Raw genomic sequence first — 24,926 nt, forward strand, 5'->3', positions numbered from 1 at the left:
AAGTCGGACGCTTAACCGACTGCGCCACCCAGGCGCCCCCAAAAAAAATTTTTTTTAATGTTTATTTATTTTTGAAGGAGAGAGAGACAGTGTGAGCGGGGGAGGAGCAGAGAGAGAGAGAGAGACAGAATCGGAAGCAGGCTCCAGGCTCTGAGCTGTCAGCACAGAGCCCGATGCGGGGCTCGAACTCACGGACCGTGAGATCATGACCTGAGCCGAAGTCGGATGCTCAACCGACTGAGCCACCCAGGCACCCCTATGCTTATTTATTTTAAACGTTTTATTTATTTTTGAGAGAGAGAGGGAGAGAGAGCGCGCACGTGCGCATGCATGGGTGGGGTAGGGGCAGAAAGACGGAGACAGAGGATCAGAAGTGGGCTCTGTGCAGACAGCAGCAAGCCTGATGAGGGCCTTCAACTCACAAACCGTGAGATCATGACCCCGTCAACCAACTGAGCTGCCTGGGTTCTCTTTAATGTTTATTTATTTATTTTGAGAGAAAGAGAGAGCACACGCAGTGTGCAGGGAGGGGCAGAGAGGGAGGGAGGGAGCGAGAATCCCAAGTAGGCTCCACGCTGTCAGTGCAGAGCCTGATGCGGGGATCAGTCTCATGAACTGTGAGATCATGACCTAAGCCAAAATCAAGAGTCAGACACTCAACCAACTGAGCCAGCCAGGTGCCCTGAGATGCTTGGCTTTGACCAGCCTTTGCCTCTTCATCTGTCCCTGGAGTTCACAACTGGGTTTGCGTTGCCACTTAGTCCATTGCCTCACACTGATCATGGCGTGAAAAGGTTTCAGCACCACCACCGTCTGGGCCACAGCCCAAATCAGCCAAGTTCTAAGGTGTAGAATTCAGGTGAATTCTTAACTGACTTCCACATCCTCCCATTTTACAGGAGTATCCCTCTCTGGGGCTGATGACCGAGAAGCTATCCCAGAAAAACATCAATTTGATCTTTGCTGTAACGGAAAATGTAGTCAGTCTCTACCAGGTGACTGTGCCTTCAGGGATTTCGGGAGTGGGGTCTGTATTGGGTGGAGCCGTCTCTGGGAACCCAGGCACACTAGCACGGGCCATGCTTCCCAACCAGGAAAGCCCCTCCTCCAGCCTATTCCCAGGGGCAAATGGCTCCTTTTTATGGTCTCTCTCCTCCAACCTTGAACCTCACGGGATGGGTGTGTTGGTGTTTGTGGTGCTGGAGGGGAGTAATTTATTGGGGGAGAGGGGTGTGAGAAGTTCTTTATAATTTTTCTCAGGGCTGCAAAACTGCTAGGTTTGTTCCTGGAAGTGACAAGTAAAATATCCCATCCTTCCCTCAATCTTCGTTTCAAGACCCTCATTCTGATTTGGGGAGGGCTTTTGAGATCACCCTCTTCATTTAGTCAGCCTTGTACATCTCTCTGTCTTACCTTCTAGAACTATAGCGAGCTCATCCCAGGGACGACAGTGGGGGTTCTGTCTGCCAATTCCAGCAACGTCCTTCAGCTCATTGTTGATGCTTATGGGGTAAGTGTCTCGCACTGGGGTTGGGTCTGCTAAGAATCCACCTCACTCGGCATTCCCCAGGAGGGAACGCAGATTTTGGAGTCCTGGATGTGAGTCCACGATGCAGCCTTCACTGCCTTCCTCTTATTCTTCTAGAGGCTGGCTGGTGGCCAGCACTGGGAGGAATGCAGCCTTCTGAGAGGGAAATGGCTCAGAAAGAATTGCCAGGGAGTGTCAGGAGCAGTGGGTGGAAGAGCTTAGAGAAGGTGGAAAGGAAAGAGAGGTTGGGGGTGGTGATGAGGAAGGACAGGGTGAGGGATAGGGCTCCAACAATAGAGAGAAGAGGGAGCTGAGCCAAGGGGAAGATGAGGTTGGTTAAAAATTAGGTAAAAAAAGCTACTATCCAAGGTGACCAGTGCTAGCCCTCCCTTTTTGCATGTCTCTGAGGCTTGCAGGAGGGTGTGGCTGGTTTAGATTTTACCCAGATTCAACTAGACACCAGGGGGCACAGAGAGAGAGAGAGGAGCAGACCTTGGGCAGGAAATATTGTAAGAAATAGGCTCCTAAGGATGCTCTCCTCTGGCAGCTTCTAAGCAAACCCCAGCACCCAGCACTGCCGCGGTGAGTCCATGGCCACCTGGTATTTTACTTGGGGTGGAATTGGTTCCTGTCTACTTCCTCTCGGCTCATCTCCTTAACCTTCTTTTGCCCCCTTTCTGCTCAGAAAATCCGCTCTAAAGTAGAGCTGGAAGTGCGGGACCTCCCCGAGGAGCTGTCTCTATCCTTCAACGCCACCTGTCTCAACAACGAGGTCATCCCTGGGCTCAAGTCTTGTGTCGGACTCAAGATTGGAGACACGGTGAGGTGGGCTGGGCTGGGCAGGGGCTGAAGCTTCAGCTCTGGCCCTGGCCTTTGCCCCTGAGCGTCTGTGGGCACCCTTCCATTCCTCCCCTGCACCTTCTTCCCGAAGGTCATTACAAGTTGGATATAACGGAGCTGCCAACCTTTTCCTCTGACTCCTGTTGTCTAAACTTCTCCGCTACGTGGAGATCTTTAAAAAACTTGCGTTTAGCTTACCTCTGTTTGTTTATGCACAGCTGATTGCAAATGAAAATATTTCTTACCTTTGGCCCAGTCTCCAGCCTCCCCTAAGGTAATACCTGTCTTTCCTCTACAATGTGAAATGGCAGTCACATCTACCGATAGTTGCTGAGCGCCAACTTTGTGCCAGGCATCATTCGCTGCTGGAGATTCAACAGCAAATGGAACAGGCAAAAATACCAAATACCCACTGTCATAGACTTCCAGAACGCAAATGTTCATTTTGCCTCTCAGGTCCCTCTGTGGCCTCTATGGCTTTCTTTCCTTACTGGTTCTCTTCTGCTTCTGCCGATGGGGGGAGGGGTTGGTGAAGAGGGAGGGAAGCAGAAAGGGGGATAGCTATATCTCTATCACCGGTATCACCTGTATCTCTATCATTTCTGTATCTAGGTCCATCCATCTGTCCGTACACCTATCTATATTCTAGAACATGTGCACATATCCTGTCTAAGAAATATTGGCCGGAAAGGTGTTTGACTGCACAAGTGATGATGTACTATATGGAAATTAAACAGTAGATCCTGAGCCTTTGGTCACTGTGTGGCATCGTGTGGTGCCATATAGTGCTTTGTGTGTCTGGCTGACTGACCTTGTGTATAATCAGTCCAGCTGGCTTCATTGGCCAGAGAAGAATTTTTATAAGATCACAGGTTCTGTTCCGCTTGAGCTGGCTTATTTCACAGGTGGAATTAAAACACACACACACACACACACACACACACACACACACATATCCAGGGGCACCTGGGTGGCTCAGTTGGTTGAGCATCCAACTTCAGCTCAGGTCATAATCTTGTAGTTCGTGAGTTCGAGCCCCACCTCAGGCTCACTGCTGTCAGTCTGTCAGCGCAGAGCCTGCTTCAGATCCTCTGTCCTTCTCTCTGCCCTTCCCCCACTTGCAGTCTCCCAAAAAATAGATATATATATAAAAAAAACCAAAACCAACCTCTCTCCTGACTGTAAATTATGTCTGTGCACCCAACCAGATACAACTGGACAACTGTCCTCAGGCTTTTCTTTTTGCTTTGCAGACCTTGGTCATTTGGAGGCTGAGGAACTCCAGGTTGCTGGGGGATGAGACACCCAGTTTGGATATTCCCGGGCAGGGCAGGGCGGGGCAGGGCGGGGCAGGGCGGGGCTTCTTTCCCTCCAGGGCTGGAGTGATAACAGGGTGCGCCTGTGTTTGAATGCGGTCTTCCTTTCCACCCAGGTGAGCTTCAGCATTGAGGCCAAGGTGCGAGGCTGCCCGCAGGAGAGGGAGAAGTCCTTCACCATCAAGCCTGTAGGCTTCAAAGACAGCCTCACCGTTCAGGTCACCTTCGACTGTGACTGTGCGTGCCAGGCCCATGCTGAGCCTTACAGCCGCCGCTGCAACAATGGCAACGGGACCTTTGAGTGTGGGGTGTGCCGCTGCGGGCCCGGGTGGCTGGGGTCCCAGTGCGAGTGCTCCGAAGAGGACTACCGCCCCTCGCAGCAGGAAGAGTGCAGCCCCCGGGAGGGCCAGCCCGCCTGCAGCCAGCGGGGCGAGTGCCTGTGTGGCCAGTGCGTCTGCCACAGCAGTGACTTTGGCAAGATCACGGGCAAGTACTGCGAGTGTGATGACTTCTCCTGCGTCCGCTATAAGGGGGAGATGTGCTCAGGTGAGTGAAACTGCACACCCTCCCGCCCCTGTACCCGCGCACGCTCGCTCGCACATCCACAGCCTCTGGAAACTTAGGCCGGGGCTTAGGTGGGCACAGGAAGGCCCAGCAGGCAGAGCCGAGTGGATGGTCCTTCCACTCCAACGGCAGAAGACAGGAAGGAGGTTCTCTGTAATTCCGCTCTGCTCCCCGCGTCCTTGCTCCTGGGGTACACAGCGGAAGGGAGCCTCTGCTCTCCTGGAGCATGGGAACGAGTGGGGGAGCCTGAAGGTGAAGACCGTTATTTTCTTTTCTTCCACCTGCCATCCTGCTAATACTTTAAATCACTGGCTCTTGATCATTTCAAGGATGCGGAACAACTCCCTTTTTAGGTTAAAAAAAAAAATCTCTGGCTGCTGGTAATTAGATTTTTAGTAGTTACAGATTCGGAAACTGCATGGTATCAGAATGCGTAGTAAAGTTGGTAGTAATTATTTTACATGAATTTGTCTTTTCATGACAAGACTTGGAAAATAGTAAAAAAGCAAGGCAATGGAGCACGTTTAACAGCCAATACACTCGGAACAATGAGTGGAAAATCATAAGCTCTTTTTACATGCTGGCACTATTTTGTTATCGCTATTGGCACTATAACGTTTTGGATTCTAGATCTGTGCTGTCAGATATAGTAGCCCCGTGTGGCTATTTATTTGTAAATTAGTCACATTGAATTATAACTTAAATAAAATTTAAATAAATTTAAGTTAAATGAAAAATGAGGGGCGCTTGGGTGGCTCAGTAGGTTAAAGCTCTGACTGCACTGCCAGGGTGTTGACTGCATAGAGCCCGCTTGGGATTCTCTCTCTCTCTCTGCCCCTCCCCCATTGGAGGTTTTTTTTTTTTTCCTCTCTCTCAAATGAACTTAAAAAAATGTAAAAAATAAATGAAAAATGAAAAATTCATTTCCTCTGTTGCTCAGGAGCTCCACGTGGCTCGTGGCATGCTGGACAGCACAGACATGGGAAAGGATTGCCATTGAGAGGCCCAGCCTGCAAACTGGGGGTTACGATTTTGGCTCCTTCTACCTGCAGGATACTTTTTGTCCTTCTCATTACAAAATTCAGTAAAGTCTTGAGGCCCACGGAAAATCTCAACCTGGTCTTTCCTTGCCCTAAAGACTGCTCCTAGGCTACTTCCCCAGCTAGACCAAGTGGAACTAATGTGAATGTCGTCTGTATGTGCTGACAATACTTGCAGAGGCAACTAGGCAGCCTGAGTAGTTCCTGGGGCACTGGGGATAGGTTTTCGCTGGATTATGGTCTCTGAGGCTTGATTCCTCTTGTGACAGAGAGATCAAAGACATTTGCAAGTTGTTTAGGATTGGTTTATGGGTGTATTGTGTGGTTAATTAACACAGATTATAATTGGCTTCTTTGGTGATCAAATCTATGGCGGAGATTGGCTTCCTTTGCAATGGGGCTTAAAGGAGCCGAACTAATCCAACCAGATGTTCACTTTAACATCTGCCTTTAAGAAAGCTTGATTAGAAAGGGCTGCCAGTGTGGTTCAGATGGTTAACTGACTCTTGATTTCGGCTCAGGTCACAATCTCAGGGTTTGTGAGTTTAAGCCCCACGATGGGCTCCTCCCTGACACTGTGGAGCTTGCTTAGGATTCTCTCTCCCTCTCTCTCTGCCCCTCTCCTGCTTGAGCTCGCTCTCTCTCTCAAATAAATAAACTTTAAAATTTATATATATATATATGTATATATATATATGTATATATATATATGTATATGAAAACTTGATTAGAAAGGTAAATCTATGTCATTCTTTTAAAAAAAAATTAAAAAGGGGGCACCTGGTGGCTCAGTTGGTTAAGCATCCTACTTCAGCTCGGGTCATGATCTTGCAGTTTGTGAGTTTCAGCCCTGCGTCAGGCTCTGTGCTGACTGCTCAGAGCCTGGAGCCTGCTTCAGATTCTGTGTCTCCCTCTCTCTTTGCTCCTCCTGTGCCCATGCTCTGTCTCTGTCTCTCAATAAGAAATGTTAAAAAAACAATTTGATTCTAAAAAAACTTAAAAAATTTTTTTTAATGTTTATTTATTCTTGAGAGAGAGAGAGAGAGAGAGAGAGAGAGAGACAGAGACAGAGCATGAGTGAGGGAGGGGCAGAGAGAGAGAGAGAGAGGGAGACACAGAATCCGAAGTGGGCTCCAGGTTCTAAGCTGTCAGCACAGAGCCCGACATGGGGCTCGAACTCACAAACCTTAAGATCATGACCTGAGCTGAAGTCGGAGGCTTAACTGACTGAGCCACCCAGGTGCCCCATAAATCTATGTCATTCTAAAACATGCCCAAGTCACATAAAAAAGACTTCTTTTTATTATCTACAACATTGTTTCCTTTATTCATGTCAGCAAAATTTGACAGAGATTGGAAAAAAATGGTAGCAGGGAGATTAGGGGAGAAAGAGATCAGGCACGGACCCCCCAACAGCAGTTTGAATTAGAGGGTGAGGGAGGCATTTCAGCTCATTTTACTAGTGAATAGTACTTACATCATATTCAGAGTACCAAAAGGAATGGTAAGTTTGATGTGGGAGACCACGGGGAGTAGGGTGGGGCTGAGGGGAAGAGGGTTGTCCTACGTGAGGCCTACAGATAGCCCCTTGGGGGCACCAGGGACAGAGGGAGGGCCACTTGTCCTCCAAGCCTCCTGGTTCCTGGTCTGGTATGAGGCAGGGTGGGAGGGACCGCGGGCAGAGTGTGTTTCCTTCAGCTGCTGGCCCCACCGATGCTGCGAAACAAAGCCATCGGGTTCAGCAGCCTGCTTCCTGCCTCTCACTGGTGCAAGCACAGCTCGTCAGCAATGCGCTCCACCCAATTCAGGAGGGAACCCCAGGCAGCAGCTCAGAGGCCTCCCTCCCCCACTGCCAGCCCGGGTGTTGTGTGCCTACTGGCTGCAGGTCTGGATCCTGTGGTGCTGCCGTCACACTCCCCAGTGACGGATGCTCAGGGACACACACTTATTGAGCACCTGTTCTGTGCCAGGCGCTCAGTCCACACGGGTGAACAGGGGGCATGCGTGATTCCTGACCACTCAGTTTGTAGACCAGTTCACCATTGTCTCTTCCCTGGGCTGCTGGCCTGGTCTGTTCTTTGCTGCAAGCAGTGGCTCACGAGGGGGGCATGCTATGACTTAGCCATTTCCCCAGCCTCTGGCCTTCCCCCTCCCCGCTGGAGGCATGGTCTTTTGTGGTCATCTGTTATCAGCACTTCCTTCGGAAACATCAGGGAGTGCATCCTTCTCCCCGAGGGACTCCCCGAGGGACTCATCCTTCTCCCCGAGGGACATCCATGAGCATAGATTGATCAGACACCCCTGAGCCAGGTTCTGTGCTGTAGTGTTGTGGGATAGGGAGGCATGAATAAGACAGTTTTGCCCTTAATTAACTTACCTGAGGATAATTCACAACATGAGGCAGAACGTGCCAGATCTTAGAAGTGAGGCGTCCTTGGGGCGCCTCGGTGGCTCAGTTGGTTAAGCGTCCAACTTCGGCTCAGGTCATGATCTCGTGGTTTGTGAGTTTGAGCCCCGCGTTGGGCTCTGTGTTGACAGCTCAGAGCCTGGAGCCTGCTTCCGATTCTGTGTCTTCCCCTCTCTCTGCCCCTCCACCCACTCTCACTCTGTCTCTCAAAAATAAATAAAACATTTTTAAAAAATTAAAGAAAAGAAGTGAGTTGTCCCTGGGGAATGTTATAGGAGTCTCCTGGAGAGAGACCCAGTGTGAACAGAGGAGGCCTGGGTGGCTTCATGGAGGAAGTAGGATGTCAGACAAAGGGTCGGCTCATAAGGCAGGGAGGAGTGGGGCTGACATCGGCCTGGGAGTCACGCTCTATAGGGAGAGGTCATTCCCTCTGACCTAAAATACTTGCTCCTCCCTTACCCCTCCCCCTCCCTCATCTCCACCCCTCCCCTGCTGCCTTCTTTTCTATTTCCCTCCTCTTTCTTACACTCTCTCTTCATTTCTCACCCTCCTCCTCTGACTTTGCTGTGAACCCAGGCTCAGCCACCCTTTTGCTGGAGGGATGCCAGTCCTGTGACATTACCGCACTGTAGCTTCCTTCTGAGGGCTGACCCTGCCAGGGCTCGGGCTCGGCCTGCCGGCTCCGGCCCGCCACTCTACTTCCAGCCTCGCTCCGTGGCTGGCCTGGCAGACCATCTTCTCAAAGGTTACTTTGTTTGGCCTCACAAAGGAAACACTATGGGACAAGGGTTTCTGAGGAGGCGGAGGCCTCCGGGTGCTGCCAGACCTCTGTGGCGTCTGCCTTTCCCTGTTCGGGAGCCATCACTGAAAGCTGCTTGTAGTAGACACTGTGGGGCCCCTCCAGCTGCTGTTAGGGCTGCTGATAATGGCTCACAGCTGCCCCTTCCTTGGAATTATCTTCAGCTGACAGGAGCTGTCTTGCCCTCAGACCTGGGCCAATGACTGGTGGACAAAGGTTACACAAGACCATTCCCTTTGCCTCCGGGTGGAGCGGGCTCTACTCTCCAGATATTTGGAGCTGGGGCAGCTGACCTTATGTTTGCCATCCAGAAAGAAGCAGACATCTCTTTCCAAGGCAGCAAAGGTGTGTCTGAGTCTTGAATAGAGGATGGTGCTAGGATCACTGGCAGAGAGACTCATTGACCAAGGGCCTCTAGTCAGACCCACTGGGGTCCCTGGGGAGCAGAAGATGCCAGCTAGTGTCTGTTTGAGCCTATGCACCTCGCTCTCCTCCACCATCTTGGGGCCCATCCGCTCACACAGTGACATGATTTTGAGACCCGTTGAGGTTACTTCCCCTTGGCTCCCTGCCTTTCCTCTGATTAACAGTCAGATTTTTATTATTCATCCACTTCTTCCTGATTCGGAATCCTTGAGAATGAGTCACCCTTTCTTCTGAGTTTGGGAGAGCCAAGTTTTCAAGCCTTGTTAAGTGATTAGGGGGATGTAGCACTGAGAGTTAACACCTGCATTTAACCAATCTACCCCCTACCCCAATCTCTCTTTCCCATTCCTACATTCATGCAGTAAAGTGAGTAGGTCTTTCCTACTAGGGCTGATGGCTCTCTGCAGTACTGTGATGATACAACACAGGGCACATGCTGGTGAATGTGTGTGTGGTTCCCAGGATTTTTTTTTCTTTTTTAATGTTTATTTACTTATTTTGTGTGTGAGAGAGAGAGAGGGAGAGAGAGAATCCCAAGCAGGCTCCAGGCTGTCAGCCCAGAGCCTGATGCAGGGCTTGACCTCACTAACCAAACCGTGAGATCATGACCTGAGCTGAAATCAAGAGTCAGATGCTTAACCAACTGAGCCACCAGGCACCCTACCCAGGAACTTAACTAGGACACAAGCTCCACGGTAATAGGGACCTTTCCTGTCTCATTCACTGCCGAATCTCCAGTGCCCAGTGTGAGCTCAATAAATATTTGTTGCATAAATGGATAAAGAAACATTAATTGCATGCCTACTGTATTTCAGACGTTACGCTAATCCCTGCCGACGGACAAATTGATATGTCCTCTCTCACTGTGGAGCTCAAAATCTAGAAAGAGAAACAGATAGGCAAGCAAATGGGCTGGTCATGAGGGTTAAAATAGAGGCATATGTAAGTGCTGGGAGAACACGTAGTAGACAATTTGCTCCGGGGAGGTCAGAAAAAGTTATGGAGGGGAAGGAACTTTTGAGTTGAGCTTCGAAAGGTAAGTGGGAGTTTGGTAGCGATCACAGGACGAAAGGGCGTCAAGGCAGAGCTAGCAGCATGAGGCTAGAAGGATAGAAGGTGGTGACGCTTCCGTGGGGTGTTAATGAGTGGCCGTGGGAGGAGGGTGGATGAGGGTAAAGCTGGAGAGCAGGCTGAGCCACGGGTTGGGGCCCCTCACCTGCTGCCCGCCCCCTCGGGCTGTGTGCTTTCAGGTCACGGCCAGTGCAGCTGTGGGGACTGTCTGTGTGACTCCGACTGGACCGGCTTCTACTGCAACTGTACCACGCGCACCGACACCTGCATGTCCAGCAACGGGCTGCTGTGCAGCGGCCGGGGCGAGTGTAAGTGCGGCAGCTGCAAGTGCATCCAGCCCGGCTCCTACGGGGACACCTGTGAGAAGTGCCCCACCTGCCCTGACGCCTGCACCTTTAAGAAGTGAGTGGGCAGAGAAGTGAGTTGGAGCCAGTCGGGTGCTAGAAGGAGGGAGGGGGTCCCCCAGGCTAGAATCCCCAACCCTCCAGGTTCTTACTCACCAAAGCTTCAGGAGGAGGCGTCCGCTGCAGCTAAGAGGCTAGCTTTCCTCTTCCCACGGAAAAGTTTGGGCAAAGAGGGAGGGAGAGCCAACCATGCAGGGGCCAAAGTAGCACCCGCTGGACTCCAGTTGGAGAAACCCCTCTCCTGGGATGGCATCCTGAATCCCTGAGTTGGGAGGAAGGCTAAACCAGGGAACTTCTGGGGAACGTTCTCATGTTCCGATCGTGTGGGAGAGTTGGGCTGGAGTTATGAAGGATTCTGTGAAACAGGAGATGTTCGCTAGTACAAACTCCACTCATCTGGGGTCAGGGGAAGCTCCTGCCATTTCTCTTGCCACTTTCAGCAGGGCTGGGCTCATAGGCATGCAACCTGTGCATTTGTACAGAGCCCTGTGCTTAGAAGGGCCCCATGCTTGGTTTACCGCTCTGCTGGCACTGTCTTGTAATGCTTAGGGATTTTTGAACAAGGGGCCTGACATCTTCTTTTGTGCTGGGTCCCCAGATTACATGACCGGTTCTGCCTTTAAGGCTCCTCGAAGTGGCACACGCCTTACCTCCTGTCACACTCTCGGATGGGACATGAAGAAGTTTAATGAGGGGACTGGGGCCTTCTGCCTGCCAGGCTCTGCCTCTGGGTGAGGAGGAACTCCCACCCCTGAACTCCAGACCCGACCCTCTGGGTCCCCCAGAATTGTCTTACAGGGGTTTTTGTTTCGGTGTTTGTTTTCCAAGGTGGGGCAGCTTTCTGGTGTGTGGATGTCAGAGCTGGACTGACACACACGTAGGTTTGCTCCTCTCTCGTCTTTTTTGTTTCTTTATTTTTGAGAGAGAGAGAGAGAGACAGAGTGCAATTGGGGAGGGGCAGAGAGAGGGACACATAGAATCTCAAACAGACTCCAGACTCTGAGCTGTCAGCGCAGAGCCTGACGCAGGGCTCAAACTCACAGGGCTCGAACTCGAAGACGGCGAGATCATGACCTGAGCCGAAGTCGGATGCTTAACTGACTGAGCCACCCAGGCGTCCCTCTCCTCCCTTGTCTTAATCTCTGTGTCGTCTCTCTTTTAGGAAGTGTGTGGAGTGTAAGAAATTTGACCGAGGAGACCTACATAAAGAAAATACCTGCAGCCGTTACTGTCGTGATGAGATTGAGCCTGTGAAGGAGCTCAGTAAGCTCAGCATGTCTTAGAATTGTGCACATATGCGGCTGCTGAAGTTTTCAGTTGATCCCAAAACGTGTCTATGTCTCATCAGTAAAATGGAAGAGTAATCCCTGCCTCAAAGGCATGTTGTACAGACCTGATGCACACTAGGCACTTAATAAAGGCCAGCTTCCCTGAGTCCTCTTGTGCCCTCTGCTAATTTGTTCCACAGTCCCTCCCCATTCTGCTGCTTCCCGGCACCCACAGACTCAGCAAGACCCTACAGATAACTTTTAAAGTATGTAGAAATCAACCCTAACTTGACCTCCCCAGGGAGAGGAAGACAATGCATCCCATTTTACGGATGAAGAAACCTAGGCTAGGTGATGTCAGTTTAGGAGGCTAGTAACCATTTACTGAGTTTACTTAACTGAGAGTGTTCAGCAATGCCCAGGCATACTGCTCTGCTGGTTTGGAGGGAAACCTTCACCCTTATGGATTTTAGCTAAAATCATAATGCTGTAGCCTTTTTTGGCTCTCTGGAGCCCTTCCTAGAATAAGACAGATAAAAATACAGTGGTGAGCAAAACTCTTGCCTGCAGTCATTGTAGTTTGAATTTCTTTTTTTTTTTTTTTTTTTTTTTTAATTTTTTTTTTTTTCAACGTTTATTTATTTTTTGGGACAGAGAGAGACAGAGCATGAACGGGGGAGGGACAGAGAGAGAGGGAGACACAGAATCGGAAACAGGCTCCAGGCTCTGAGCCATCAGCCCAGAGCCTGACGCAGGGCTCGAACTCACGGACCGCGAGATCGTGACCTGGCTGAAGTCGGACGCTTAACCGACTGCGCCACCCAGGCGCCCCTGTAGTTTGAATTTCACCTTGACCAAAAAGGGGATAATCTTTGTTGCTGTCAGCACATCTGATGTTATCTGGGTCAGCTAGGCATTGGTTGGTCTAGGGAGATGGCAATCTCTCCTGAGATAGCTGTCTCTCACGAAGGCAGGAAACATGTTTTCAGTGAGAGCCACAGTGAGACACAGCCAGTCAGTCGGCTTCTGGCTTGGGGTGTTACAGAAAAGGGTCAGCTCTCTGGATCCTTTGGCTAATATCAGAAGTGGGGCTGGTGGGGGGGGGTGGTGAGGGGCATGATTTGGGGATTGAGTTTGAAGAGACGGCTTTTCCTCCTGAGGAGAATCGGTATGCTGTGATTAGCTCAGGCGGGCAAGACTGCTGAGAGAGATGTGAGATGTTTTTATTACCTAGACCAGAGGGGAATCTCAGGTTAGTTGAAAGTATTTCTCTTACCCCCACCCCCGTGCCATGATAATCATAAAGATAAATGCTTGTTTGTATGGAATTGTGTAACTTATAAAAGTTAGGCAAGTATCTTTTCATACACATGATCTTGTCTTTTTCTCAGCCACCTAGTAGAGTAGAACTGTGGTACTGTTGTTATCTTCATTTTGCAGATGAGGAAACTGAATCTCAGGAAAGCTACATAACTTGCCCGAACAAGTTAAGCTTAGAATGAATCTGGAAATCCTTACTCTTTCCACTGTACTCTTATACCACTAGTTTTCGGGCGGCTCATTGAGTTCAAGTCTGATACTACACTTGATCTTAGCCAAAAGGCCGAGAAACAATCATTGAGTTCAAGTCTGGTGTGCTCTGAGACTCCTGTTTTAGTTCTGTTCCATCACGTACTTGTGTTGTGATCTTGGTGCATTTGCTTAACATCATCGTGTGTCAGTTTTACCTGTCTGGTTGCATCACTATAGGACGTGGTGCAAATGATAGAGGGGCACCTATAGTTTCCCTGTCAGAATAAGAGGCTTCAGAATTAGAAGGGGTGAAGCCTACAAAAAAGTGATGGGAGTCAGAGAAGAGAGGCTGGCTCTGGAGAGGAACACTGGATCAGACGCAGAAACGGAAGAAATGTAAGGGCTTTGCCAACAAACTATTGAGAATAGTTGAGCCAGGAGGGAAAGGAAAGAGAGGGAAGGGAACACCCTTCTCTATTAGGTACTGTTCACTTGACATCATTTAGTTCTCTACCAGTGTTGTGAGGTGGGTTATCCTTTTCCTTTCATAGATGAAGAAAGAGCCAATGAGGTCAAGTAACTTCCCCAATATTACGCAGCTGACAGGTGGTAGAGCCAGGCTTTGAATCACACTGTGTCATGTGTTCTGTCATGTCCCTTCCAAGGGAAGGAATACGAACCAAAAAGGGTCTGGGAGGGACAAAATTCAGCAGCGAGGGTCATCTAGAGGCAATTGCCAGGCACAACAGCCATCTCAAGTCTAGGCATCTTGCCTAATGTCAGGCATAGGGTTTCCTGTTGCATACTTTCTCAGAAGTCCCATGACTGGGGTTTGGGGATGGCCCCGTCTTCCAGGAATTGCCTTGTTTTTCACTCTCCCATATTTTCCCCTTCCTCAGAGGATACTGGCAAGGATGCAGTGAACTGCACGTACAAGAATGAAGATGACTGTGTTGTCAGATTCCAGTACTATGAAGACTCCAGTGGAAAGTCCATTCTCTATGTGGTAGAGGAGCCAGGTACGTGAACCGCCAGGGCCCCTGACACTGCACCTATAGGGAGAGGGAGAGCCACGTTAGGCAGCAATTTCCACCCATTACGCCTCTTACACAGAACAGCCAAGTTAAGACTACCTTACAAGTGGTAAGTTAGGGCCTGTCATCTGGGGGTGGGAGATATTTAAATACCAATCTTTGTGAGAAAGTGACTTGCTAATTGAGGAGGCAGAAAAAGAAGGTGAGTAAGGAAAGGAAGAAGGTAGATATGGATCCCACGAAGGGACAAAATACATCCTGGCATTTTTTTGAGGTGACAGTATTAAGAAGTGAGGAATTTAAAGTCTGGGACTCTTCAGCATCCGCTCCACTTAAGGTCAGGTGGTTGCCAAGGGCAACCTGTTCGCTGCTTCAGAGGAAGGCCTGATGCTTTGAGGTGTTGACCTTACCAGGGTCACCATGAGACACAGTACTGGCTTTGAGGCACCAAGCCAAGGTGTTCTGAGCACTGAAAAGATAGTGCTTGCTCTCACAGCCTTCTGGAAGCAGGAGGAGCTCATCCGTCATACACAGACCAACCACAGGTTTGTCGCCATCCAGTGTAGTAGATTAGCTCTCTTCCCCTTACCACCCCCGTCTCCTTCCTTTCTCTTACACAACAGACGAAGCGATGAATCACTAGAAAATATTTTCGAGTACTTATTGTATATCAGCCAGTAGACTAGGTGCTGGGAATATAACAATAAATCAAGCAGATGTGGCACTCACAGGCCAGGGGGAGAGGGACATGTAAATTGATAGTGATACTGCTGAGGGACAAGGGCTGTGCCAAGGCGGGGGGTAGACAGGAGCTTCTATGAGTGAAGGAACAATGTCTGAAGGCAGAGACTAAGTCAGTTGGTTGCTCGTCAGTTGATTCCTACAGCTGTAGAAATTTCTTCAAATCCTCCTTCAGACCAGGGTCCAGCAAACACTTTCTGTTCAGGGCCAGGGGTTAAATATTTTAGGCTTTGGCGGCACCTGGGCGGCTCAGTTGGTTAGGTGTGTGACTCCTGATTTCAGCTCAGGTCATGATCTCATGGTTCATCGGTTTGAGCCCCACATTGTGCTCCGCACTGACAGTGTGGAGCCTGCTTGGGATTCTCTCTCTCTCTCTCTCTCTCTCTCTCTGCCCCTCACCCACTCGTGCTTTCTCTGTCTCAAAATAAATATTTTAGGCTTTGTGGGCCTTGTGGTCTCTGCCATGACTACTCTGCCATTGTAACAGGAAGGCAGCCATAGTCTATATTTAATGCACAAGCCTAAGTATATTTAGAAAGACAGGTGGCAAGCCACATTTGGCTCCCAGACAATAGCTTGCTGGCCCCTGCTTTAGGAAAGTGGGTCTCCAACTTTTCTATGTTCCCCTTGCTAAAAAATCGAGAGTCCTGAGCCCCATGCTGCTTCCATGAGCCTCTATGTTCTTTTTATTTGATTTTTTATTACATTTTTAAATGTTCATTCATTTTTTGAGAGAAAGATGGAGCACGAGTCGAGAGAAAGATGGGAGGGGCAGAGGGAGAGGGAGACACAGAATCCGAAGCAGGCTCCAGGCTCTGAGCCCAACGCAGGGCTCGAACCCATGAACTGTGAGATCATGACCTGAGCCAAAGTCAGACACTTAACCGACTGAGCCACCCAGGTGTCCCCAGCCTCTGTGTTCTTGAATAGTGCTCCTGGCAGTTGTGAGACGCCCCAATATTTGAGTGCCTCTGCTTTGGACACATCACTTCCCCTAGTGAGCCTTCTCAGACCTCCTCCATCATCCTTTCTTCTGATTCGGTTGGGTGCTCCTGTTTGAGTCCCAGAGCAGCTGTGTTTCCCTTAGATGGGCCTTCATTCCACCATTAACTTGCTTCTTTAATCACCCATCTCCCTCAGTAGATCACGTGCCCCACGAACACACGAACCATCTGTCTTATCTATCGTTATATCTCCATACTTGGCTCAGTCATCTACAGAGAAGATACTTAGTAAACGGGTTTTGAATGAGTTACTAGGACTGATTATTCGAGTTGACAGGCAGGCTTGCATACATGTTGATAACCTGCTCGGAGAACTTTGGCTGCTTGGAGAAGGAAGCGGGTGACAGTGGAAAGAAGCTCTACTACATCCGGGTCAGCCAGGGTGTTGCTGGCTGCATGGGTACCGGAGAGCATGGCGCCCCCTACCGTGATATTGTTCACCTGCCTTTCCCAGGGCTCTCACCCTTCAGAAGGGAGAAGGAAGGTAAAGGAAAGGGTATGACCTTAATTTTATTTAGCGACTCAAGGGAAAGCTGACATGGGAAGGGGAGAGGGCAGAGTCTGGGTATGTATCTGTGGGGGAGCACATGTGGATTATTTGGCCATGACCCCTCACACTTTCCCGCCCACCTGTGTTAACACGTTTCATGGATTTTTCCACACCCGCCCTATTTGCACCTTTGTGCTTTCTCATTTTTGAAGGGCAGTACGTTCTTGCTTTGGGGTTTAACGTTACTTCATCTCTGCTATAACAATCCTTGCAGGTGCTTCTGCTGTAACACCAAAATCTTTTGGCTTGATATTCTTAGATGGAATCCACTACTTGGAATTATGGGGCAGAAAGATGGTGATAACCTGAGCTGGTACAAATAACCCCCCAGGGTGGGGGGTGGAGTAGCTTTTCTGATGTAGATTCCATCCTCCACATGAGGAGATGGGACCCCAGACCCATATTCCCTATCTTGTTGCCCTGGAATTCTGAATTTGACCTCTCTTCTCACCTACCGCCCCCAACTATTTTCAGGGGTTCTGGCTTTGTGCAGAATGTGTCATCTGAGGTCCCAGAGCATAGGAGGGGATTATTCTCATTCTCTTCCCCAACTCATGCCTTTGCGGATGGTCTCCCTGAAGGGCTGGGCCACTGCAAGGCAGTAGAGACAGCACTGCCAAAGGGCTTGGCCTTGACTGGGTGGTGTTCAGCCTACTATGTGGAGTGGGCTCCGCTGAGCTGGGTCCTTATCACTCCCAGATAGAGTTGCCTCGTCGAATACAATATGTCCCATTCAACATTTAGTACCTACTTAGGCTGAAAAATTATTGTTTATCTGAAATTCAAGTTTAACTGGATTTCCTGTGCTTTTGTCAAACCTGCCAGCCCTGCCCAGTCTTTCCTGACCTTGGGTCTCCACGATGGGTCCTCATCACCGTGGCTGAGAGAGCTCTCTAGAGACTAGCTGATCTCATCATCTTCTTCCGGGAATCCTGCCATCTACTCCTTTCAGGACAAATGCTTAATAGATGTTTTTGCCTGAAGACCTCTTGACATTCTACTTGTCCTGCCCATACTGACATGCAGAATTGAAGAGATTTCACTCTGAGGTTTGAGGGTCAGCCCTCTCTTCCCAAGAATTCATAATTGTTGTTCCCGGAAGAGCTGGTGCCCTTCACTCCTGGGAACTCAGACACTGGAACCTCACAGCCTCTCTCCAGATGCTCCTTTAATTATAGACAGGTTATAATTTGGTAGCTTGGGAAATAGCCAGCTTGGGTCTGCATCGGTGGTTGTTTTTGGGTCATGTGTGGTGAGCATAGGGTGTATGTTTAGAGAAGAAGGTGGGAGACAGTGTGGAAAGTAGGCATGACCACCTCTCCAGACCCATCAATACCCGTATATTCAAACACCTAATTACATAACACCTGAGAAGTTACTGGAGTGAGGTCACCCATCAGACACCTGTGGTTTATGGGAAGCAGAGCTCTGCAGAGCACAGTCAGCTTGGTCTTCAGAGGGGTGATGCACCTCTGTCTGTGTTGGTTGTTGACTAGGGTTGAACAGGAAGTCGGCTTTCAATAGGGTTAGGATTAAAGATGACGAAATATTTTGGGAAGGAACCCAAAATATTGTCTGGGTTGGCAGGCTTCCTGGTCTCTGTGCTAACAAGGACATTAGGTTCCCAGCCCTCAGAGATGTACATATCCAAACCAGAGAAACAAATACAAATGCCTAAGGAGCTAGGTAAATAAATTAGTGAAAACAGGTGTAACAAGAACACGAGTAATAATGGTAGCTGATAGTTATTGAGCACTGAGTCTGTGCTAGGCAGTGTTCTGAGTTCTTTAAATATATTTAACTTATTTGTTTATTTTTACAGGTTTCTTTTTTTTTAAATATTTATTTTGTGGGAGGGAGAGAGAGAGAGAGAGAGAGAGAGAGAGCATGCACGAGTTGGGGAGAGGGGCAGAGAGAGAGGGAGAGAGAGTCCCAAGCAGGCTTCATGATCAGCATGGAGCCCGATGCCTGGGTGGCTCAGTTGGTTAGGCGTCCTACTTCAGCTCAGCTCACGACCTTGCAGTTCGTGGGTTCAAGCCCCTATTGGGCTCTGTGCTGACAGCTCAGAGCCTGGATCCTGCTTCAAATTCTGTGTCTCCCTCTCTCTCTGCTCCTCCCCCACTCATGCGCACTCTCTCTCTCTCTCTCTCTCTAAAAAAGAAATAATCCTTAAAAAAATAAATAAGTTGGGGTGCCTGGGTGGCGCAGTGGGTGTTCGACTTCAGCTCAGGTCATGATCTCACAGTTCGTGAGATCGAGCCCCGCGTTGGGCTCTGTGCTGGCAGCTCGGAGTCCGGAGCCTGCTTCGGATTCTGTGTCTCCCTGTCTCTCTGCCCCTCCCCCATACATGCTCTGTCTCTCTCAAAAATAAATAAACGTTAAAAACAATTTTTAAAAGTATATATTTAACTTAACTATGCTTCATAAGTTTTGGAATTCAGTGCTATTACTTTCTCCATTTTAAACATGGAGAGATAGGAAACAGACACCCAGAAAGGTTAAATAGTTTATCAAAGGTCACATAGCAAAGTAAGTTGTCAGCCAGGATTCGAACCCTGGCGGTCTAGCTCCAGAACCCACAGTAGCACAGCCTCCATGACAAGTTAACATGTTGCCTCTGTTTAGTGGAGAAAAGAGGGTGGTGACAAGTCTGGCAAACTAGAAAATGTGTCCCATCTAAAGGGGACAGCAGCTACTCACATCTAACCAGAGCTGCCCTGTGGGTGCAGTGTTTCCAGACCTTTTTATTTATGTTTAAAAAATTTTTTTTTACTTTTATTTATTTTTGAGAAACAGAGTGAGACAAAGCGTGAGCAGGGGAGGGGCAGAGAGAGAAGGAGACACAGAATCTGAAGCAGGCTCCAGGCTCTGAGCAAGCAGTCAGCACAGAGCCTGATGCGGGGCTCGAACCCACAAAGTGTGAGATCATGACCTGAGCCGAAGTCAGACGCTCAACCGACTGAGCCACCCAGGCGCCTCTATTTATTCATGTTTTTAAAGGGAAGAAGAAGAATCTGAAGTTTTAGGGGGATAATCTCCTGATTATTCCATGCTGCCAACAAAATAAAAATTTAATCAAGCTTTTGTTTTAAATCCAGTAGAGTTAACATAAAATCAACTTTTTAATAAACACTTGAGTAGGTTAGATTCTACCGGGGGTGACCTGCTTATGACCTCTAACTTAAACTACTCAGGACAGATTATTGCTGTCTTAAATATTGGTGCTCCCCCCCCCCCTTTAAAAATTTTGATTTATTTTGTAAGCCCTGTTTCCCTCAGAGAGATTTCTAGTAATTTCTTACTTGGTCAGGTTGCCTTTACAACGTCCCTGCTCTGTGCTCTCTCCTGACAGAGTGTCCCAAGGGTCCTGACATCCTGGTGGTCCTACTCTCAGTGATGGGGGCCATTTTGCTCATCGGCCTTGCTACTCTGCTCATCTGGAAGCTCCTCATCACCATCCATGACCGGAAGGAGTTTGCTAAATTTGAGGAAGAGCGAGCCAGAGCAAAATGGGACACAGTAAGAGTCGGGGCTGGGCATTTTCTTAAGTCATTGGTTTGAGAGCCTCAACTGGAAATAGTAGGTACTTAGGGGAGCCAGGTTCAGCCAGCACCATAATTTCCCAGTTAGTCTCTGTTGTGGAAATTGGGAGATGGTCCTGTTGTCTTTATTATTCCTGAAAACCACCTGAGTCTCTCACTGCCACACAGTGACCATAGGTCCCATAGGTGAGAACTGACTGAGTACAGGTAGGGCCCAGCTCTGCTCTGGACACTGACATAATCAAAAGGAAACATATTCTCTAATTGAGGAAGACAGGACAAATGATGGGGGGTGGGGAACGTTATTATTGCCAGTTTGTAGATAAGAAAACTGAGCACAGAGACGTTCAACAGCTTGCCCAATTGTGGGAGAGAATCAAGTTATGATAGAAATGACTCTTTGGGCCAGCCTCTTAAAACATATCCTCTCTGCAATTTATTCTGATTGCATTCAATCAAGCATCTATTGAGAACTTTCTATATACTTAATTTTGCTCTGTTCTCCTTTGGCTCATCTTCCACATTCTGACTTTTTTTTCTGGACCTTCCAAAATGGCTGTTTGAGTCCATGAATGTCTAGCGGGAGGCTGAAAGTTTGTTCTCATTTGATGGTCACCTCAGGCCTTGGTACTCAAGGGTCCCAAGAAACTTGAGATGTTTCTGTTCGTACAGTGTAGAAATCTGGAATCTCAGCGGCACATGAGAATGTGTTGTATTTCTTGAAATGGGACTCCTAAAGACGGCCAGATCTTATGGGATTTATCACTTTTTGTTAGAAAATAATTTGGGCAACCCAGTGAGGGTCTTATTTTTTCCTGCTAACATGACAGTGGGTAGCGCTTGGAAGGATGAGATGAGAACAAATTAAAATTATTTTGAGTGAAAGCTATCCTCTCTGTTTCAGCTACCACCTGCTACATTTCTCGTCTCTGCCCGCATCCGCCAGCATAGTCACAACAAAAGAAAAAAAAAATTGGAGAAGGGCAAAAGAGAGAGTTCAGGAGAGAAGCAGGAAATAGATACTGGCTACAAGTGGTACTGAGGTGTTTGGGGATCACCAAAAAGTAATGGGTTGAATTCAACCCCTTCGAAACAGCAGCACAATGGCATTCCACTTTCTCTCTCCTCTTATTTCCTACCCACTCCCATCTCAGGAGCGAATATGGGGTTACAATGAGCACTAAGCGATTCATGGATGGTGTAGCCCGGAGAAAGGTGTCTTGGGTAAACTCTTCAGGCGAAATGTAATCATTGAGGGCAGGGAACAATTGAGGAATTCACTGTAAGACACATTTCTGTTCTCTCCGCAGGCCAACAACCCACTGTATAAAGAGGCCACATCCACCTTCACCAACATCACCTACCGGGGCACTTAATGACAAGCAGTCATCCTCAGTTCACTGTCAGGCTGTCCCAGAATTGTGGACACATCTGCTGTCATGTTTACAGGGAACGAAATCCGTGGGGCAGGATCGGGGGCTGGGAGTGGGGTGGGTTACAAGAATGTCAGTATGTGGAGGTGTGGGTCTCTGTGCGTGTGTGCGCGTGAGTGTGCTGCATGTGGGGGAGTGTGTAATTTAAAACTTGAGGTGTGTCCAGACACGTGGAGCTCCTCAGCCTTTGTCCGCAGAATGCCTCCTTCAGGGATCCTTCCTGCTTAACCTTAGGGTGACCCACGTAGCTGAGCAGGTACTGTTCATTACCTCACTGAGAAGCCAGCTTTCCTTTTCCGGCCATTTCTCCCGAAGAGAAGGGCAGGGCTGAGCCTCTCGTTCCAGAGGAAGGGGCCTTGACTCTGCCTTGAGTTGACGGTTCTTGGGTCCGACGCTCAGCAGCTCTGATAGCAAATGCTGGGCTCCGCAGCCTTGTCGTGTCATCTGGACTTTGATCTCCTTTGCCTTCCCTCAGGCTGACGGAGAAATCAGAAGCAAGAGCAGCCATCGGAGTTGCCTATGTCTTTTGCTGTCCCCTCAATCCAGTATGGTTCTCTCACAAGGGGAGCCCTTGCCAGCAATTCTGTTGGGAGTGAGGATGGGAAGGCCACTCAGGGGTCATGCATGGCCTGGATGAATGTGCCAGAGTCCCCCAGTTCATAATCATCACCCTTCACATTTGTCTCCTTGGCACCCCACCCTAGAAGTTCGATTGGAGGACGCGTGTTACCCTTAGACCAGCATCACCTCTTTACCTGCTACGTCTACACTCTCACTGCTGTAGACATTTGCTACATACTGGGAATTTCTTTCATGACCGGACGCTTTTCCTCCCAGGGAGAGTGCTGTGATGAGAGCCAGAGATCTGGCCCCACCCTTCAGGCCCTCTGCCCCTTGTCCAAGGCACCCCCCCGCCCCTACACCCAATCTGGTGCTTCTGTGTGCTACATCCATCCATGGGGCTGATTGCACTTATCTACCTCTTGGCTGTCTTGTGAAGGAATCATTCCCATGGGTCTCTGAGTCTGCTGGGCATATGTGCCACATTTAGAATGATGGGCCAGTTGTATCAGCGTGTGTGGCCTATTCTCCTACGGGCTGGGCAACCTCATTTTAACTCAGTCTTTAATCTGAGAGGCCACAAGTGCAATTTTATTTTATTTTTCTCATTGGGTCACCTGAAACCATGATGAGGCTTGCTTAATCTAAAGGAACATGTACAGAAACACATTTGCATTATATTTTGTAGTTTTATTTGAGGAGGAAGGAGCATATTTAAAAACAAACAAACAACCCCACATAGACTTGGGATGGATACAGACCCTCCCACTTGGCATCATTCATAGGGAGTTGCTGCCCATTTGCTGGATCTGTAGGGGCTCTCTCATCCTGGGAGCCTGTGGGGATGGCCCCACGGGCATGCTGGGCCATTCTGAGCAGGAGGGGTACAAGTGGTTCTTTTCTCCTAGCAGTTGCTTCCTTGGTGTTCACATTGGTCTAAACATTAACAACCACCCTCACCCCCCATTCATCAAGAAAAAGGAAAGAGCTATAGACAGTGGTCTGACGATCAGAAAATGTAAGTCCTGGCCTCATTGTTGCAGCTGAGGAAGTTTTACCCTTAATTAAGGCAAGCCTCTCTTCCTTCCCTTCGGGGCTCAGTTTTCTAGTTTGAAAAATGATAGTTTGGACCAGCCAGTCTGGAAGGTGTCTTTCAATATTGATAATCTGAGATGCTGGGATTTACTGTGGCATCAGACATACAGTCAAGATTCCATGAGATGTTGATACTACTTTTTTTGTTAAGTTGGGAGATCTGAGAGACCAGCTTTTGCAAGAGCAGATGTCATTCCACATCACCTTTCTCAATGAAAAAGCCTCATTCTGTCCTCTCTTAGAGCCCCTTCTCCAATGTTTGTTAGCAGTCACATTTCCTAATGTAGCACTTAAGCTCCACTTAGTTTATTATTCCTTAGCTCACTTTGCACACGTTTGCATCCACATATAAGGGAGAGGAATCCATTAAGAAGTAGCTGAAATGTGTATTCTGTATTCGTGTGTTAACACTGAGAATAAGCCTTGGAATTAGGAGTAGGGCAAATGACTGAGCCTTGTCTCACCCATGGATTACTCTTTACTGAAAGGGATGGTAGTACAGTAGAGGGGTAAATGGGGGAGGGGAGGGTCGATAATGAATCCCAGAAGTTTAGAACCTAACTATACCCTTTGGCTACTGAGACAAGAGTCCATTAAAGCAGTAGTTGGACCTTTTCTTTAGATAAGATGGTTTATATGAAGACACTATATCAAAGGAGGAAGAACATATATTTAAAGGATGAAAAAATCAGTAGGACTCTTTGAGCTTCTGGAAAGAGACTCCTAGGCTTTAAAAAGGCGCCGGGTGGTTCAGTTGGGTGTTTGACTTTGGCTGAGGTCATGAACTCACATTTCGTGAGTTCCAGCCCCACATCAGTCTCTGTGCTGACAGCTCAGAGCCTGGAGCCTGCTTCGGATTCTGTGTCTCCCTCTCTCTCTGTTCCTTCTCTGTTCACGCTCTCTCAAAAATAAATAAAGATTAAAAAAAAAAAAAGACCAATACTCTTTGTATGCGGGGAGAACCTGTAGCTGCGTTCGCAAGACAGCAAATGGCAGTCAGTTTGGGCATCACGTAGGGTGAACATCTAAATAGTATTTTGGTATCAGCACAGCCCAAAGAAGTTATTTATTTGTGCTCAGCTCATCTGGAGAGAATGTATGTTCAGTCTCAGGGTGTGTGGATAGTAATGGGAAGCTTGGGATGCTCCTGACAAGTTGTCACATAACGAATCCCTTCTTTCTCTCTCAGATATTCCTAGACCATCCATGATTTCAAGATCCCTCTCTTTGTTAGGTATTCCTGGTTGAAATGACTTAAGTGCCTTCCTGACTTCCTAACCACCCCCTCTGTTTGAATTGTGCAACAGTAAATTAAATGTGCTTTCCAAAAAGAATTGACCTAAGGCTGCCCAGTTCTTCCTGTGTTGTTATTTCTGTTTTCTTTGGGTGAAAAGAGTAAATGTCATCGCCTCAAAAATGATTATTTTAGAACAAGCCTGTTTCCAAATGTAACCAAATGATGACCACCATGGGGACTGAAGTTTACTCCAGAACCCAGAGCGTTTCTTTAGACTTTCATAATGTTTTCAAACTGAGTAGGTTATTGCTGTTCTAAGAGTTGGAGTTTTTTGTCTTTTAATTGGGGATTTTTTAGGAACTTGTGCAATCTCAATAGAACAGACTGTCAGTTTGGCCTAGGTTTTGTTTGCAGGAGGCATAAATCAGTACAATAAAGGCTTGATGGCAGATTATTGACAGGATCATTTAAATGCCCAGCTTTAGGGGGAAAAATGCCCAACTTTTATTTAAGGAATTGGGTCTCAAAATGTGGTTTGAGGACCAGCAGCCTCC

At 48.4% G+C, this 24,926-nt stretch overlaps 1 protein-coding gene and 1 pseudogene across 2 annotated transcripts; one reads left to right on the forward strand and one right to left on the reverse strand.

Moving 5' to 3' along the window:
• The first annotated feature begins 908 nt into the window (after positions 1–908).
• Positions 909–24,469, forward strand: LOC144615250 (integrin beta-3-like). 2 transcript variants are annotated; one of them, XR_013553689.2, is made up of 9 exons: positions 909–995; positions 1,421–1,510; positions 2,214–2,348; positions 3,801–4,230; positions 10,171–10,393; positions 11,558–11,658; positions 14,075–14,194; positions 17,330–17,553; positions 19,857–19,921. XR_013553689.2 is itself a non-coding variant. In XM_078442131.1 (9 exons), the coding sequence occupies exons 1-9, from the start codon at positions 921–923 to the stop codon at positions 21,420–21,422; spliced, it is 1,407 nt and encodes a 468-aa protein (XP_078298257.1). In that variant the 5' UTR covers positions 909–920; the 3' UTR covers positions 21,423–24,469. The 2 variants fall into 2 exon arrangements, 1 of the variants encoding a protein (XP_078298257.1); XM_078442131.1 differs by lacking the exon at positions 17,330–17,553 and adding an exon at positions 21,357–24,469 and having other exon boundaries at positions 19,857–20,023.
• On the reverse strand, positions 13,124–13,278 carry LOC144615394 (U2 spliceosomal RNA; annotated as a pseudogene).
• Positions 24,470–24,926: the final 457 nt, after the last annotated feature.

Source organism: Panthera onca (genome assembly GCF_046562875.1).
Source record: "Panthera onca isolate mPanOnc1 chromosome E1 unlocalized genomic scaffold, mPanOnc1 haplotype 2 h2.Chr16_ul_8, whole genome shotgun sequence".
Classification (NCBI taxonomy): Eukaryota; Metazoa; Chordata; class Mammalia; order Carnivora; family Felidae; genus Panthera; species Panthera onca.